The sequence below is a fragment of the Cynocephalus volans genome, chromosome 17 (genome assembly GCF_027409185.1).
Source record: "Cynocephalus volans isolate mCynVol1 chromosome 17, mCynVol1.pri, whole genome shotgun sequence".
Lineage (NCBI taxonomy): Eukaryota > Metazoa > Chordata > Mammalia > Dermoptera > Cynocephalidae > Cynocephalus > Cynocephalus volans.
In genome coordinates, this window is record NC_084476.1 from 39,315,977 (window position 1) to 39,331,768 (window position 15,792).

Consider the following 15,792-nt stretch of genomic DNA (forward strand, 5'->3'; position numbering starts at 1 on the left):
GTACGCTTGTTCCACTTCCTCAGTCCAATCCCAGAGGGCTCCTTTGTCAATGCGTAATGTGGGCATGCCATTTGGGCCATATGGGGTACAAAAGTTCTCCAATACCCCAGAAGTCCCAAATATGTCTGTAGCTGAGCTACAGTTGTGGGTCAAGGTTATGCCTATATCATGTCTACAATCGCTTCTGGGATGACCATCATCTTACCCGACCAGACCACTCCTAAGAATCTGACTGACAGCCCAGGTCCTTGTACTTTGGCTGTGTTCACGGCCCACCCACATTGTACCAAATGGCTTAGCAGCATTGGGGCTGCCTGGGTTAAGTCTGTAAGAGAATCAGAGGTTAACAACACATCATCAATGTAGTGAAACATTGCAACCGTGCAATTGTCCACTTGGCTAGGTCCCCAGCCACCAAATCATGACAGATGGTTGGGCTGTGCAGATAACCTTGGGGCAATACTTGAAAGGTCCACTGCCTCCCTTCCCAGGTGAAGGCAAACTGATCTTGACTATTGGCCAAGATTGGAATAGAGAAGAAAGCATTTGCAAGGTCCAATACATAATGATAAGTTCCCAGCTGAGTCGTCAGCTGATCCATCAAGTCATGAACCAAAGGCACAGCTGCATGCAAAGGAGGCACTACTTTGTTTAGTTCTCGATAGTCTACAGTCATTCTCCAGGTATCATCAGGTTTTTTCACTGGCCATACCAGAGCATTAACTGGGCTATGAGCTGGATGAATAATGCCAACTTTTTCTAACTCCAATATAGTGGCACCTATCTCCGCATGTCCTCCTGGTAGGTGATACTGCTTTACATTAACTACACGTCTTGGCTGGGGTAACACCTGTGGGTCATGTTTAGCATACCCCTGTAACACAGGCTTTATTGTCCTTATTCATAACCGAAATTCTCCAATTGTTGTTTGCAGGTGCAAGCCATAAAGTACGTCCATACCCAAGATGTATTCAGCTACTGGGGATATATATACAGTATACAATGAGGGAGCAATCGTCCTATGCCCAGTGGCAGTGACACAGCTTTGACTTCAATAGTATGTCCTCCATATCCATCTATATGAACTGTGGCCCCTGGAAACTTATCTGGATTGCCATATATCAGGCTACATTCTGCGCCTGTATCTACCAATACCAAAACACGCTGCACATTAGTCCTTGACCAGTGTATTGCCAATTCAACGTGAGGCCTCCAGTCCTCACCTGCCCTCAAAAGACGAGTACCTTGGCCTGCTCCCTAATTGAACTGGAACATTTCATCTGCCTCCTCAGAAGCAACCAAAAAATCCTTTAAGTCCACTGAGTGCATCCCCTCGGGATAAGATCCTGATCATTTCTTGGGGGTTGAGTCTTAATCACCTTCTGGACCCCTTTTGCTTATCTTTTCTCCTCTACTTCACCCAGGCTGGCTATCATGGTCATTACTTCATGTATAGGATGACCAATGTATGGGGCCAGTATGGCCATCAGTGACCCAAAGGATGTTGATGGGGTATTTTGCAGCACTATGTCTCTCATGCTGCCTATAAAATTTTCATCGTCCAGGCCATGGGTGTTCACATTAAATATGGACTGCCTCATCCCCAGCTCTCGAATTATTTGAACCAAGTCAGTATATGTTTGCCATTTACTCACAGTCTTGGGCAGTTCTCCAGCATTTGCCCACATGGTTCGGGCAGCTGCACTCACCCATTCCATTAAGGAGTGAGTACCTGGCCTTTGTGTGTACCTGAAGCTATTTTGCAGCTGCTGCCCAGGGATGGGTGCATGGTGATGGAAGCCAATTTTTCCATCTCTTCACCAGAGCATATCATACTATCCAGCCAAGCAGCCAGGGGCTCCCCCTGTTTCTGCCAGAACTGTCTCCCTAAATCAACTAATTCAACCTGGGTATATGGGACATAGGTAGTGAATTCAGTCACCTGTGGATCACCCTCCGGTTGTCCACCTGGTCCTATAGGCTGCTTGTGTTTCAGTTTCTGGTACACAACAGGTTGTGCCTGGAGATGCAAAGACTCCTCCAACTCACCACTGGGTTTGTCATTCTTCCAGGTGTGAGAGGCAGGGGCGCCCAGTTGTAGCACGTCATCCTCCAGACGGATTATCCGTGCTTCCAACAGCTCTGCTTTCTTCTTCAAATCTCGATCAATTTGTATCATAGTGAGCAGTAGCCAGGCTCCAGTCAGCAGAAAAGTGGCCACCAGGCACCATATGCTCAAGGATAACCACATTTCCTTCCCCTCCCAAGTGGTTCCCCAAGGCCACACTGCTTCATGGAGTGCCTGGTCCATGTTGACTTGTAGTATAGTAAGCAGCAACCAGATCCGGGTCAACAGGAAAGTGGTCAGAGGGCACAACATATTCATGAGTAGCCACATTTCCTCCCTCTCCAAGGGGCTTTTGGCTCCTGTACCTGCTCAAATATCCTGCCGACTACGCCAATTGTAAAGCTAGGGCTTACAGACCCCTTGAGTCTGTTACACAGATTGGGTTACAAACCCTCCACATGCAGGTCTATGAGCTAGGTAACAGAAAAAAAAGGTTCTGGGAGCCGTAGGTATAGAAAAATGAATGGGTTTTATTCAGATCTAGGAGCAACTAACTGTCCTAGTTGCTTCTCTGAGAGTTCTGAGAAGCACTGTGGAGCAGAGCTATTAGTCTTTTATACTTAAGTCCACAACCCTGGACACCTGGGTGCCCATATGCAATTTAGTAACAAGGAACACCTGAGGATATTTACAGCACGTGCTCTGCAAGATTCTGAACATCTGAGGGGCCCTGACATTTTCCTATTTTTCCCAACACCAAGAAGAGCCAATTAAGGGCCTGAGGGGTTCTGGCTGAGAGCTGGAGGGGCAGAGGCCTGCAGACTGGCTCAGGTCCAGATGTGAGTGTTCTTGTTGGCCTGGGATTTTCTCACTCTTCTGAATCTGTTGTGCCCCAATTGTGTGTATAATTTCAATCTTTTCCTTCTTTTCAGGTTGTACCACAGGAGAATAACCTCTCCATTCTAATATGAATTTATGAACACACTGGATGCCTGCCTGGTTTACTTATTTTTCAAATAATATATCTGAATAGAAATTCACACAAGACAGGGCAAACATTTTTTTTTTTTTTTTGTCTTTTCGTGACCGGCACTCAGCCAGTGAGTGCACCAGCCATTCCTATGTAGGATCCGAACCCGCGGCGGGAGCGTGTCGCGCACTCTCCCAGTGCGCCACGGGCTCGGCCCAGGCAAACATAATTTTGAGGTAAATGCCCTTTCCCCCAACTGTTGCCTGATTAATTGTTCCAAACCATTGTCATTATCCCGTAGAGCCCAAAATCTATCTCTTGCATACTGATGAGATGCCAGTTGCATGCGTCTGAAAGTCAAGACTCGCACCATCTGACCTTTACAATCTTATCTCCTGCTAAGATAACTTTCCACACTGGTCCAAACTCCACTCATTCATCCCCAAGCCCCCATTCAAACCCTTCCTACTCTGTGAAGCCATCCTTGGTTCTCCCTCAAGGGGAAAGTCCCCTGAAGCTTCTGAATTTCCAGAGTCTATGGTTTTTCTATCCTTCACCAGACTCTAAGCTCCCTTGGGGGACCTGGCACAAAGCAGGTGTTCCCGAAATGGGGTAGCATGCTCTCCAACATCCCGAGAAGCAGAAAACGCGGCAGCTGCGGCAGGGTTAGGCAGATCCACTTTTGGAGCGGGCGGGAAAGCCGCCCACCTGGTGCTGATCCGCCATTTTTGAGGCTTCACTCTGGTGGGGTTACCCACCAGACTAGTCCCAAGGAAGGGCACACACTTCACACATCTGACAAGCCTCCAGCAGCGGCCCAGCTGTGTGGCCTAGTTTCCACGTCACTGTCAGAGCCATTATTTCCAGTGACCCTTACATCGGGCGAGGATCCCCAAAAATATTTCATGTAAGGGTCGCTTTTCAGACAGGGGACTGGGGCACAGGGAGCAGTGACTTGTCCAGGGTCACTCTCAGGAAGTGTCAGCGCTGTGATTTTGACGGGGGCCTCCTAACTCCCGGTGCAGGGCTCCGTCTGAGGTTCAAAGGAAAGAGGGTTTAAAAGTGACTTGTGTGTCCTAACACACACGCGGTGTTCCGCTCACCGCGGACTGGGTAGGCCGCTCGAAGGTTTGAGGATACCTAACCAACGTTACACAGAGGAGCCAGACGGGACACTCTCAAGGGATGCGCGCACGCGCTTGCCACCTCCAAACGACAATCCCCAGACTCCTCCCGCAGGCGGCCCGCTAGAGAACGCGTCGGCTGTTTCTGGCACGGTGAGGCCACCGTACGTTATCAAGAGTAAGGAATCCCGGCTTGCGCAGGCCCAGAGTCGGCCTACAGGTGCGATGGCGGGACCGTCTACCTACCCTGCCGCGGCGGGCGGCGGCCGGGAGAAGTCGGCCCGCATCATTTGCGGGCCGCAGGTTTAGGGAGAGGCGGCCGGGCGGCGTCTGCCTCACGTGATCCGCTCTTCCCCTCCCCCTCCCCCCCGCCGCTCCGCGGTTGGTCAAGTTCCGCGCCTGCGCGGGCGCTGGCTCGCGGGCTTGCGGTCCTGCGGGACGTCCGCGGTGATGGGTGAGTGCGGGCGCGGGCGCGGGGCCCCGGGGGCTCCGCTGGGCGTCTGGTTAGGAAGAGGAGAGGCATGAGGAGGGTCGGAGAGGGCGTGCGGCCGCCGTGGGGGCCACTCCTGTCTTCCGCGCGCGCACGGCTGGCTCCCCGGTGACCGGCCCCGCTGCTCAGGCGCACCGGATCCCCGGGCCCGGCGGCTGCGGGCCCCGCCCGGGTCGGCGCGCGCGGTGTCAGTCTGCCCCTTTTCGGCGGCCGGCTCTCCCGCCTGCCACGGGGTTGGGGTGGCGCCGCCGAGCTGCAGAGCGACCTTTTCCCCGAAGGAGGCTGCGCTTTTATTCGGGCAGGGGAGGTGTCTTCCCGGGGAGTACGAACCCCAAGGGCGGGGGACCCTGGGGGAGAGCGGTGCTGGCACCGCGGAAGGGCCCATGGCCCCCGGGAGGGTGGGATTCAGGCCTGCCCACCTCCGGACCTCTGGAGTGTCAAAGGGCCTTCGTGATCTTGTCGAACCCCCTTCCCGCTTTTCACAGATTGGGGAAATGGACGCCCGGAGAACGGTAGGTTCAGCTACATGCCCAGGCAGTGCTTGTTCTGCGACACCATGTTGCTTCGCGTTATAGGAAGCTCAGTCGTGCAAGGCTTTGGGGGTGTGGGGAGGGGGGTGTTCTTGTTAGCCCCTGTACTATTTGGTATTATCTAGATGGAGTATGTCAGCACCTCAGCTGTATTTACCCTTTCGGCATAATCTTTATTTTGCCGTTTATAGCTCTACCCAGCTGGTCTTAATTCCCACTTTCTGTTTCTCTACCTGTAATCTGTGAAACAGAAGCCCTTGAAATAAATGTGTATTGACCTTACCAGTTTGAGCCTCCTCCGCCCTTGCTTTGAAAGGATTGCATAGAATCAAAAGGTGCTAGGACTCAGGTCCCGTAGTGGTTCCAGGACACAGGTTAGGCGCTTTGGAACTTGAATCACCCCTAACGCATCTCGGGAAATAAACTGTTTACCTCTGGGAGGAGTTGACTCATCTGGTCTCTTGTTGGATAGATGAAAGTAAACCCAGATAAGTGGGTTTTTAAATCGTAGATAGTACTTTGTATTTATAGTGGCAAGATAGTGGCATAACTGGAACCCAGGCTGATTTTGTTCTGAATGCTGACTCAGACCTGCTGACTAGTGGGAATTCACGTCCTTTGAGACTTACAGTGACTCTCTCCATTTTTGCACAAAGACCTTTGGGCTAGGATCACATTTGGATCCTGCCTATCCACGTGGGCTGTAAATTACAGTATTTAGACTTTACACAGTTTTTCTTATGCCATGGAAGTTTGACACTTGAACTTCATTAACTTTGCTTCCTTATGTTGAGGTAGGTTGAGTGTTTTTGTTGCTGTTGTTTTTGTTTTTTAAGATGACCAGTAAGGGGATCTTAACCCGTGGTGTTGTCAGCACCACGCTCTCCCAAGTGAGCTAACCTGCCATCCTGACATAGGGGTCCAAACCCTTGGCCTTGGTGTTATCAGCACCACACTCTCCCAAGTGAGCCACGGGTGGACCCTAGGTTGAGTGTTTTAAGTAGCAAACAAGCGTAAAGTTATGGTAAATTAAGTTTTGCAATAAATTGCAAAGTAGTATTACCCATGTTAAAGAATTAATTATAGAGATCAGTTTAGCAACGAAATTTAGCTATGTTCACAGTATAGGTAAACATGCAAAATTCTAAAACTCCATTGTCACAGAAACTACATTGTCCTTCTGTTTTAAATTAAGAAACTGTTCACACCATTTTGGCGTGTAGGATGAAACTAGAAGAAAAGCTTTAAATCTGTAAAGTCCGGGAGGGTTTCAATCATTCCTTTTTCCTGTCTAGGCCTATTTTTTAAATTTGAGAACCTAAATGTACAATAATGTTCTTAAAATTTCTTAAAATAGTTTAATACAGTGGTCAATAAATGACTTTTTCTGTTTGTTAACAGTCCTCATTATTACAGAGTCATGACAAACTGGATGAAGTAACTTTAATTTGCAACGTTTTGGAAAGTAATACAAGTACCATTCAGGAAAAATGAAAAACGAACATGGACAAAATTTTTATTGTCTTTTAAGTGCACAAATAACTTGGTTTGTATTGTCAAGGAACATATATAAACAGCTTGTAGATGGTGATTTTAGAACTTAAAATATACTATGTGTTCAGTATGTAAAATTTTTTTTACATTCATAAGTTGTCATGATATTGCATAATCATGTGTACATTAAATGTTTTTGTTGATTTTAACATTAATTCTGAAACTGAAGAAGAGCAAAGCATTAAATAGGTAATTTCTATGCTAAGTTTTAGTTTTTAAAATGTTGGTTAATCTTAGATTGGCAAGTGTAGCACTAGTAAGAGTTTTTAACTTATGCCTATCCGTTGAAATAGTAAGAAGTAAGGATAGTAGATTAAGTAATTAATAATTATCAAACTCATTACCCTGGCAGACTTCTGAAGCGTCTATAGAACATTTTAAAAAATTGGTCATATGAAGTCAGAAAACCTCAGTACGTTAAGAAAGGGAGGGAGATAACATTCTGGGACTATTCTTTTTCTTAATCCTATTTTAATTGCAAATAACCCTAAACTGGCTAACTAAAGATTTTAGAACACTTACAAGCAACTAGAATAAAGTAAAATGCAGAGTATCTTAAAAAGTAATAATAAAAGTTTTGCTCAAAGGAAAATGCATATCCTTAAACACTCAAATTATGAAACAAAGAATAAATTAAATAACCATCAAACTTAAGAAATTAGAAGAAAATGTCTTCAAAGTGGGAGAGAAGAGATAAAGAGGAAAAGCAAATTAAAAATTAAAAAACTGAAAAATAGTAAAATTGGTAATTCAGGAGCTGGTTCTTTGCTGTGGGTGGGAGGAATATAAATTAGATAAATTCGTTATCCTGCTGAAGGAAAAAGGGAACATACATACACAAGGTTTAAAAAAGTAAGTGCTTTATGAGACTATAAGTTAAACAAGATTTTATTTTTATTTTTTAAAGAAAATTTAGGTATCAAAATTGATTCCGGAAGAGAACCTAACAGATCAGTAACAATGGAAGAAATTGGGGAAGTTATCAAAAAACTATCATCCCCCAAAACAGCAGGCCCAGATGGCATTACAGGTGAAATCTTTTAAACTTTCAAGGAACAGATAATTTTGATAAGTTAAATTATTAGACAGTAAGGAAGGAAAAATCAGATTCTTTTTACAAAGTCAGTGGAACATTGATACTGGAACTTGATGTGAATGTAGTACCAAAATAGATTTTTTGATCTGTTATGAATAGTAATGTGAAATTTTAAAATATTAGTAAATTATGCTTAGTAATACATTAAAAGGATATTTCACCATGCCAAGTAGGATTTATCTCCATATTACAAGGCTGAGTAACTACCAAGAGATAGGCTAACATAATACACCAAGTAAATATATCTGAAAAGAACAATAATAATAGTTCACCCTTGTTGAACACCTACTGTACTCCATGCTACTCTCTTGGGTGCTTTACATGTATTAACTCAATTGAGCTAGCCTATGAGATAGGTAACATCCCTGTTTTACAAACAAGCAACTAAACTGTAGTGACATTGAGTGACTTGTCAAAGGTTATAAAATAGAAGTATGGTGGAGTTAGGATTTTAACCCAGCCAATTAGTAAGTTCCAGAGACTGTCCTCTTAAATGTTAAACTGGCTATGTCTCCAATATCTGTCTGATTATCTCAGTAGCTTCCTAAAAGCATTTGACCAAAGCTCAAGATAGATTCTTGATTTAGTGGTGGTAGGAAGGAGTGGAGGTGATTGAACTTTAGTAGAACAGGAATAAATGTATATTTCCTTCCATGTTTGACAACTCTCTAAGACTATTATTAGTTGATTATTAATACTAGAAAAATGGAATCCATTTTTAATGGGAAACACAATTTCATAGTAAATAGCGGGGGCAGGGGCTTAAGTATAATTGCAACTATATGAGCTTTAGAATGAATGTAGAATGAATTTTCAAATTTTTTAGCATAAATTTCAGTTGAAATTATATGATTGCACTTGTAAGACATGCTTCATTTCATGTTGTAACACAGTCCTAAAAATGGGCAGAGATAGATGATAAACAGGGAGGGATATTTGAGTGGAACATATTTAATGTGGGTCATTTGATTAGTGAACATTTTTATGTCATGATGATTTGTTTCCCTGTGTAAATTGGAAACTGCCAGGACTTGGATTATGAACACTCTGATGACAAGAACTTCCTGTTTCTCAAACCAAAAGCCAGGGCCATGCTTAATGATAATCCCCAGGAAGCTTCCACAAAGTGTCAAGAAAGATAAAAGGTTGTCTACTATTACCATAATTTAATTTTGTTCAGGAAGTATTTGCCAGTCCAATAAGAAAGAAGATAGATACATGTTAAAAAGAAGGCAAAATTATTTTCAAAGGACATTTTATATTGCGAAAACTGAAACAAATCTACCACAAAACTGAGAAATAGTAAGAGGATTCAGTAAGTTGGCTGGTTCTAGCCTTGATACACAAGAATTTGTAGTTTTTTCATATGCAGACAAAAGCCAGTTAAAAAAACTAATGAAACAACCCATTCATAATAGCAAGCAAACAGGTAAAATACCTAGATTATAAGTAATAGTCAAGATCTATATGAAGAAAAGTTTAAATGCTATGAGGTTTGTAAAAAGATGTAAGTAAACAGGAAGATATCCTGTCCTTGTCAAGTAAGATTCAGTTTTGAAAAGGTGACAGTTTTTAAATTTTATCTATAAAGTCACTTCCACTATAAAAACCAGCAGGATTTTTGAGAGGAATATGGCAAAAATACACTAAATTTTTCCTGGGAAAAGTGAAAGAACTAGGAAAACTCTGATAATTCTGATAAGAAGAATAGCGGGGAAACCCTACTCAAAAATGAAATACTTCTTAATGCTGCAATAGGTTAAAATAGTTTAGTACTAGACAAGAAATACTAGGCTATTGGTGGAGAAGAATGGAGTGCAAAAATAAATGCAAAAATGTCTATGGATATTTAGATTATGTTAACCACTGATAAAAAAGAAGTTCATCAGTCAGGGATGTTGGCTGTCTCACCTTTGCCTCACTCCTTATACTGAAATTCCAGAGAAATTACAGGTGATAAATGAAACCATCAATAAGTTGTAGAAAGAAGCCTGGACTACTTGTTTATGATTCTGGAGTAATGAAGAATTAGAAGCCAAGACTGATAGATTTAATATCCAAATTAAAACCTTCAATATTACAAAAATGACAAAAAGCAGAGAAAATATTTGACTAATATAACTAGGATTTAGATGACTTGGCAAGGAAAGATCTTGCATTTTATGGAATCAGATGTATTATGGGGCTGGGACTTTGTCCTACTTAGCTTACTTACTCAGTGAGCTAAGCCTATATATTTAGGCTTCATATCTTTTTCAGAACTATCTGCTATAGCCACCTTTTATCCCAGAGCAGCCTCCCAAAGTCATTGCTATCTGTGGTATGGTTGCAGGGATATGAACCCAGTGGAATTAGACTTTATTTCAAAATGCTGGCCTCAGGGCCGGCCCGTGGCTCACTCGGTAGAGTGTGGTGCTGATAACACCAAGGCCACAGGTTCAGATCCTATATAGGGATGGTGGGTTGGCTCACTGGCTGAGCGTGGTGCTGACAACACCAAGCCCAAGGGTTAAGATACCCTTACCGGTCATCTTAAAAAAAAAAAAAAAAATGCTGGCCTCACCAGTTACTAGCTGTACCTTGGACAAAGGAGAACATGGGTGTTTTCATTTGTAAAACTGGGAAAATAATACTTTATGGATTTGTTTTGAGAATTAAATATGTGAAAATATAATGCATAGTACCTTCTTACAGGCCTTCTTTGACCCCATTCTCCAACACCTCCACCTCCCAAAGTTCATGCTCAGTGTCCCTTCTTATCATAGAAGGTATTACACTGTGGTGTAATTGTTTACCTCAGCAGGTTCTCCTATTAGTTTGTGAATTCCTTGTCTTTGAATCTCTAGCACTTAGCAGAGGGCCTAGTTCATAGTAGGTATTAAATAAGTCTAAGTATGAATAGAATGAATGAATCCATATCTTACTCTTTTCTCATGGGAGGACTTTGAGTCTATTCACAGTAGAATGAGGTCTACATACCATTATGTAGTATAACCAGTACTTATGAACTAGTCCAGTGGTTCTTAAAATTTTTTGGTCTCAGGACTTCTTTACACTCTATTATTGTGGGCTGTAAACAGCCTTTGCTTTCTGTGGATTGCTATTCACAGTCTTAGGAATTAAAACAAAGATTTTAAATATTAATTAATTTTAACATAACAATATTAAACCATTATATGTTAGCATAACACATTTTCATGAAAAATAACTTTCTCCCCTCTCCCCCCAAGTTTCTTTTTATAAGAAGAGTGTGTTTTACAATTTTCCAAGCTTCTTTCATGTCTGACTTAAAAGATAGCTAGAGTCTCATATCTACTTCTGCATTTGGTCTGTTTGTGATAAGTTGCTTTAGTTGAAGTATGTGCAGAAAATCCAGGCTCACATAGATATGTAGTTGGAAAAGGAAGGACCTCCAGGGACCTTCTGAAAGTACTTTAAGTACACTGATCTAGTTTAAGTGGGAAAATGTAGTAGGGTGCAGAAATTGGAGGAGGGATTAGGGGAAAATTCCATGTGTTTAGCTCTCTATAAAAATGTTTACCCATTGTCATATATTATTTGTAGGTTAAAAAAAATCCTTCATGAAGAAGAAAGATCTTAAGCAACATGATGGATTCAGAAACTCATGAAAAGAGGCCACCGATGCTAACATCTTCAAAACAAGATATATCGCCTCACATTACAAATGTTAGTGAAATGAAGCATTATTTGTGTGGCTGCTGCGCAGCTTTCAACAATGTAGCAATCACATTTCCCATCCAGAAGGTCCTCTTTCGGCAACAGCTGTATGGAATCAAAACTCGGGATGCAGTACTTCAGTTGAGGAAGGATGGATTTCGAAACTTGTATCGTGGAATCCTTCCCCCATTAATGCAGAAGACAACTACGCTGGCGCTTATGTTTGGTTTGTATGAAGATTTATCTTGCCTTCTCCATAAGCACGTCAGTGCTCCAGAGTTTGCAACCCGTAGCGTGGCGGCAGTACTTGCAGGGACAACAGAAGCTATTTTCACTCCATTGGAAAGAGTTCAAACATTGCTTCAAGACCACAAGCATCATGACAAATTTACGAACACTTATCAGGCTTTCAAGGCACTGAAGTGCCATGGAGTTAGAGAGTATTATCGAGGTTTGGTGCCCATTCTTTTCCGTAATGGATTCAGCAACGTCCTCTTTTTTGGCCTCCGAGGCCCCATTAAGGAGCATTTGCCAACTGCAACAACTCACAGTGCTCATTTGGTCAATGATTTTATCTGTGGAGGTCTACTGGGTGCCATGTTGGGATTCTTGTTTTTTCCAGTTAATGTGGTAAAAGCTCGCATACAGTCTCAGATTGGTGGGGAATTTCAGTCTTTCCCCAGGGTTTTCAAAAAAATCTGGCTAGAACGGGACAGAAAACTGACAAATCTTTTCAGAGGTGCCCATCTGAATTACCACCGGTCCCTCATCTCTTGGGGCATAATCAATGCAACTTATGAGTTCTTGTTGAAGGTTATATGAGAAAAATCATCAGTTAAGTGCCATTTATCAACTGAATAGACCTAAGAAGAGTGTGGTTTGGCCTTGTTTCTAATTGGCCAAATACAAGTTGGTTTCATAAGTCCAGGCCACAGTCAATTATGGGCAAAGCTGTTTTCCTTAAGCATCAACAAAAACAGTAAAAGTTTTCAATAGGAAAATTTAAGGTTTTTGTTTTATTATCATTACCCAGGAGCTTTAGGCTAATTGCCTGGTGAGTAGCTGTCTATCTGATGGCCTTTGACAAGGAACCTTGATAGCCAAGATAATGATTCTTTTTCTCAGAACAGTCCTTAAAACTTCTGTATTGAAACATACATGGTCATGATGGGCCAAAGGAAAGGCTCTTAACGGCTGCAGGACTTCTCAGGCTTACTCTGCTACTTTATTTCTTGCTTCTCTGTTCTCAGGAGTAATCACAAAGGGTAGTCTTCACTAAACTTAAGCAAATATGTGGTAGGACAGAACAGAGAAGAAAAACAGCTTATTAGCTTCTCATGATAAATTGCTTATATTAGTTTTGAAACTAAGCACCTATTGGGGTAGTCACTGTCCAGACTATTTAGACATGGTAGGATCAGCAACTAATGAAAGTTCCCATTTTGCTTCGTAGGTCTGAAAAATTTGTTTAAATCTGATATGACCCTTCTAAAAAATCCTTATATTAGTTTCACTTATTTCATTGCCAAAGGATGGAGGGACTTAAATTTTGTTGTACGTTTCATCCTGTTAAGAAATTTCATATTAATTGCACATACATCATACTCTGTTTAGTTTGTTTTTTTTAAATTATTTGTGCCAACTTAGCAAAGGGCTTTGAGTTGGTTTCCTTTGAGTAGTAGCTTGTCATACTGAAACATCCTGTTCTCTTGAAACTCTCCTTTTAAAAAATAAACACTTCCATAAAATGTTATTTTGGAAGTTTATTAATCCCAGATTATTTTTTTTCTGTTTCTAAATGTCATGGGGGAGAGAAAAAAGAAAACGCTCATGACAGCTTTTGCCCCACCGTGTTATCTGTCTCTTATTTTATTTCGGGTATAAAAACTTGAGGATTTTGACATTTTAGGAATCTGGTTTTACCATTGTGTCATTAAAGCAATAAGATAATTTGAGAGCATATGATCTAAATGAAGACATTTGAAGGGTTATTTTAAATTCTAGAAGTTGATAATAGCCGGATAGCATACTCATTCCTTAACAGAAACTTATTTGTCAAAAGAATCAGAAAATATTAAAATATCTTTTTCCTAATAAAGCAAAATGACTTATACGCCAATTGAATAACTAATGAAACATAAGAAACATTCTTGAAAAGTGGTTTATGAATCTTTTCTCTAAAACCCCATCTGTAAATATTATAGAGTTAAGATTGCTTTCCAGCATCTGACATGACAGTAGGTAGGTTTCTTGTTATGTTTTTCATTTTTCTGGATAATTGCATGTGAATATATGCACATACCAACCAAAATAAAATCAGGGCCTCAAGTGGTAGTTTATTCAAAGTTTCTGGGCAGATAGTCCAAAAAAGCTGTTTACCTCTAAGTGCATATAGCCAGTTAAAGTGAACCTCATTTTTCCAGCTATAAAGAATTGGGAAGCATAATATTAGCCAGGCAGTAATGAAGCTAAATAGCTGTACAGCAGCTCTGCTCAATGATGTGCTGCTTAATACAGCAATTTGCTTTAGAAATCAAGGTGCAGATGTAAGGATTTTAGAAAAAATGAATTTGACACCAAATGTGAGTAGCATTGTTTGGCCTATTGAGTAGAGTCAGAATTTGAAGGGAGTTGAGGTTTAGAAATGAATGAATGAAGGTACCAGGTTCCTGACCCTTTCTTTCACGGTGTGTGACCATGATCACTCATGGGCATGTCTGGGTACTCAGCATGGGGCAGCTAAGTTAGCCTGGGGTTCATCCTGGCTCCAGGAATGGACTCTATTGGGCCAACCATTAGGCCTTCGGTTCCATGGGCTTGCTTTTGTCTTTACACTCCATGCAAGTGATGGAAATCTAAGTTCTAAAGCACTTTTGTGAAATACAAATGAAGTCAGAATTCTAAGAAAAATGTTTTGGTTTCTGCTGTCTCAAATATGTGGCGTTTAAAAAATTGATTATTAATATTTTTAATGGTTTTAACTCAGTTTTTTTTTTTTTTATTTCTTTGTCACTTCTTACAGCTTTTGAAGACCAAACTGCAAATACATACATTACCAGGGATGGTTTTGTGTTGCCCTATAGACTTCTTAAATTTGACAAAAAAAAATTCAGCGGAACTTATAGCCAACAGCTTTTTTTGAACTTCAAGTCAAAATGTGTTATTAATGATTCTATTATTACTTTCAGTTGAACTATTGTAATAATTTTGAAAAGGCAAAAAAATGAATAACTATCTGAAAAGCTTTAAAAGTGGCCTGTTACATATGTGGCACAGACAGCTCATGAGCACAGGACACTTAACAGTCTTGTGCCCTCTCCTTCATGTCTGATGTTGCCAGAAATACATCACAGATTCTGTATTTAACATACTTAGAGTGGTATGAGCCCTCAGGACTGCACCACAGAGTAAACACAACCTTTATATGGTGGCAAATTTGTGTGTCTTATTTGTTTCATTTGTGGTTGGGGACAAAGTTGATGTTTTTGTCTCAATAGTTGATACTGATCTTAAATGGTTATATAATCACCTGCTGTATATTGTGAAATGTGCAATAAAACAGAATTGTGTATATATAGTTATCTTTGGATGCCTGAAATTCCCAAGCTCATTTACAATATAAAGTATAAGGCTGGGCAAACATGTAAGGGAATAATCGATAGTAAACAGGATATATAAAATGGGAAGCAAAGGGCCTACTTCGCATTAAGCCAGTCGTATTGAACATGGGTTCAGTGTAAGTGAAGTACTATAGCGGGAGGAGTGTGCAGTCATCAAATGAAGGCTAGACAGAAGATTATATTTGAAAAGAGAGTAAGCTTTAAAAGAAATCAGACTTGGCTTCTTTTAAATCAAAGTATTTCTCTTGTGCAGATGAATGCAAATCAAAGACTTGAACAGGCATTCTAAATTTGAGGATTTTTAGTTTCTAATGCTGTCTTTTTTGCTTAATGTTAAATATTTGTTGCCTAAATGTCTCCCAGATTGTGTGGCAGAGTCTCTCTACATGTTTCCTCTTTTAAAGTTTCATTATTAAAAAATGGTTAAGCATACAAAGCTATTTTGTTTGATATCTTGAGTTTTGTGACTGAGTTTAAATGAAATCTGTTAAATGTTTTGGAGTTAACATACTTTTTTTGGTAATTGGAATAAAGTTGTTTTTTAAGCCTTTCTCGTAGTTGGATAGTATCTTATTACGAGCACTTTTCTTTTTTGTGGTAGATAAGTCTATGTCTTTTTATTGATAAAACATTTAGCACACTACCTTGACTTTTAGCCACTC

General features: G+C 41.1%; 1 protein-coding gene across 2 annotated transcripts; it reads left to right on the forward strand.

The window, feature by feature from the left end:
* The first annotated feature begins 4,382 nt into the window (after window positions 1–4,382).
* On the forward strand, window positions 4,383–13,263 carry SLC25A51 (solute carrier family 25 member 51). Of its 2 annotated transcripts, none has more exons than XM_063082507.1 (2): window positions 4,383–4,616; window positions 11,397–13,263. In XM_063082507.1, exon 2 carries the CDS (start codon window positions 11,439–11,441, stop codon window positions 12,330–12,332), a length of 894 nt encoding a protein of 297 aa, XP_062938577.1. In that variant the 5' UTR covers window positions 4,383–4,616; window positions 11,397–11,438; the 3' UTR covers window positions 12,333–13,263. The 2 variants fall into 2 exon arrangements, with proteins under 2 accessions (XP_062938577.1, XP_062938578.1); XM_063082508.1 differs by lacking the exon at window positions 4,383–4,616 and adding an exon at window positions 7,720–7,766.
* The last annotated feature ends 2,529 nt before the right edge of the window (window positions 13,264–15,792 follow it).

Coding starts and splice junctions, on each gene's coding strand:
- SLC25A51 (XM_063082507.1), top strand. CDS start 11,439: ATGATGGATTCAGAAACTCATGAAAAGAGGCCACCGATGCTAACATCT.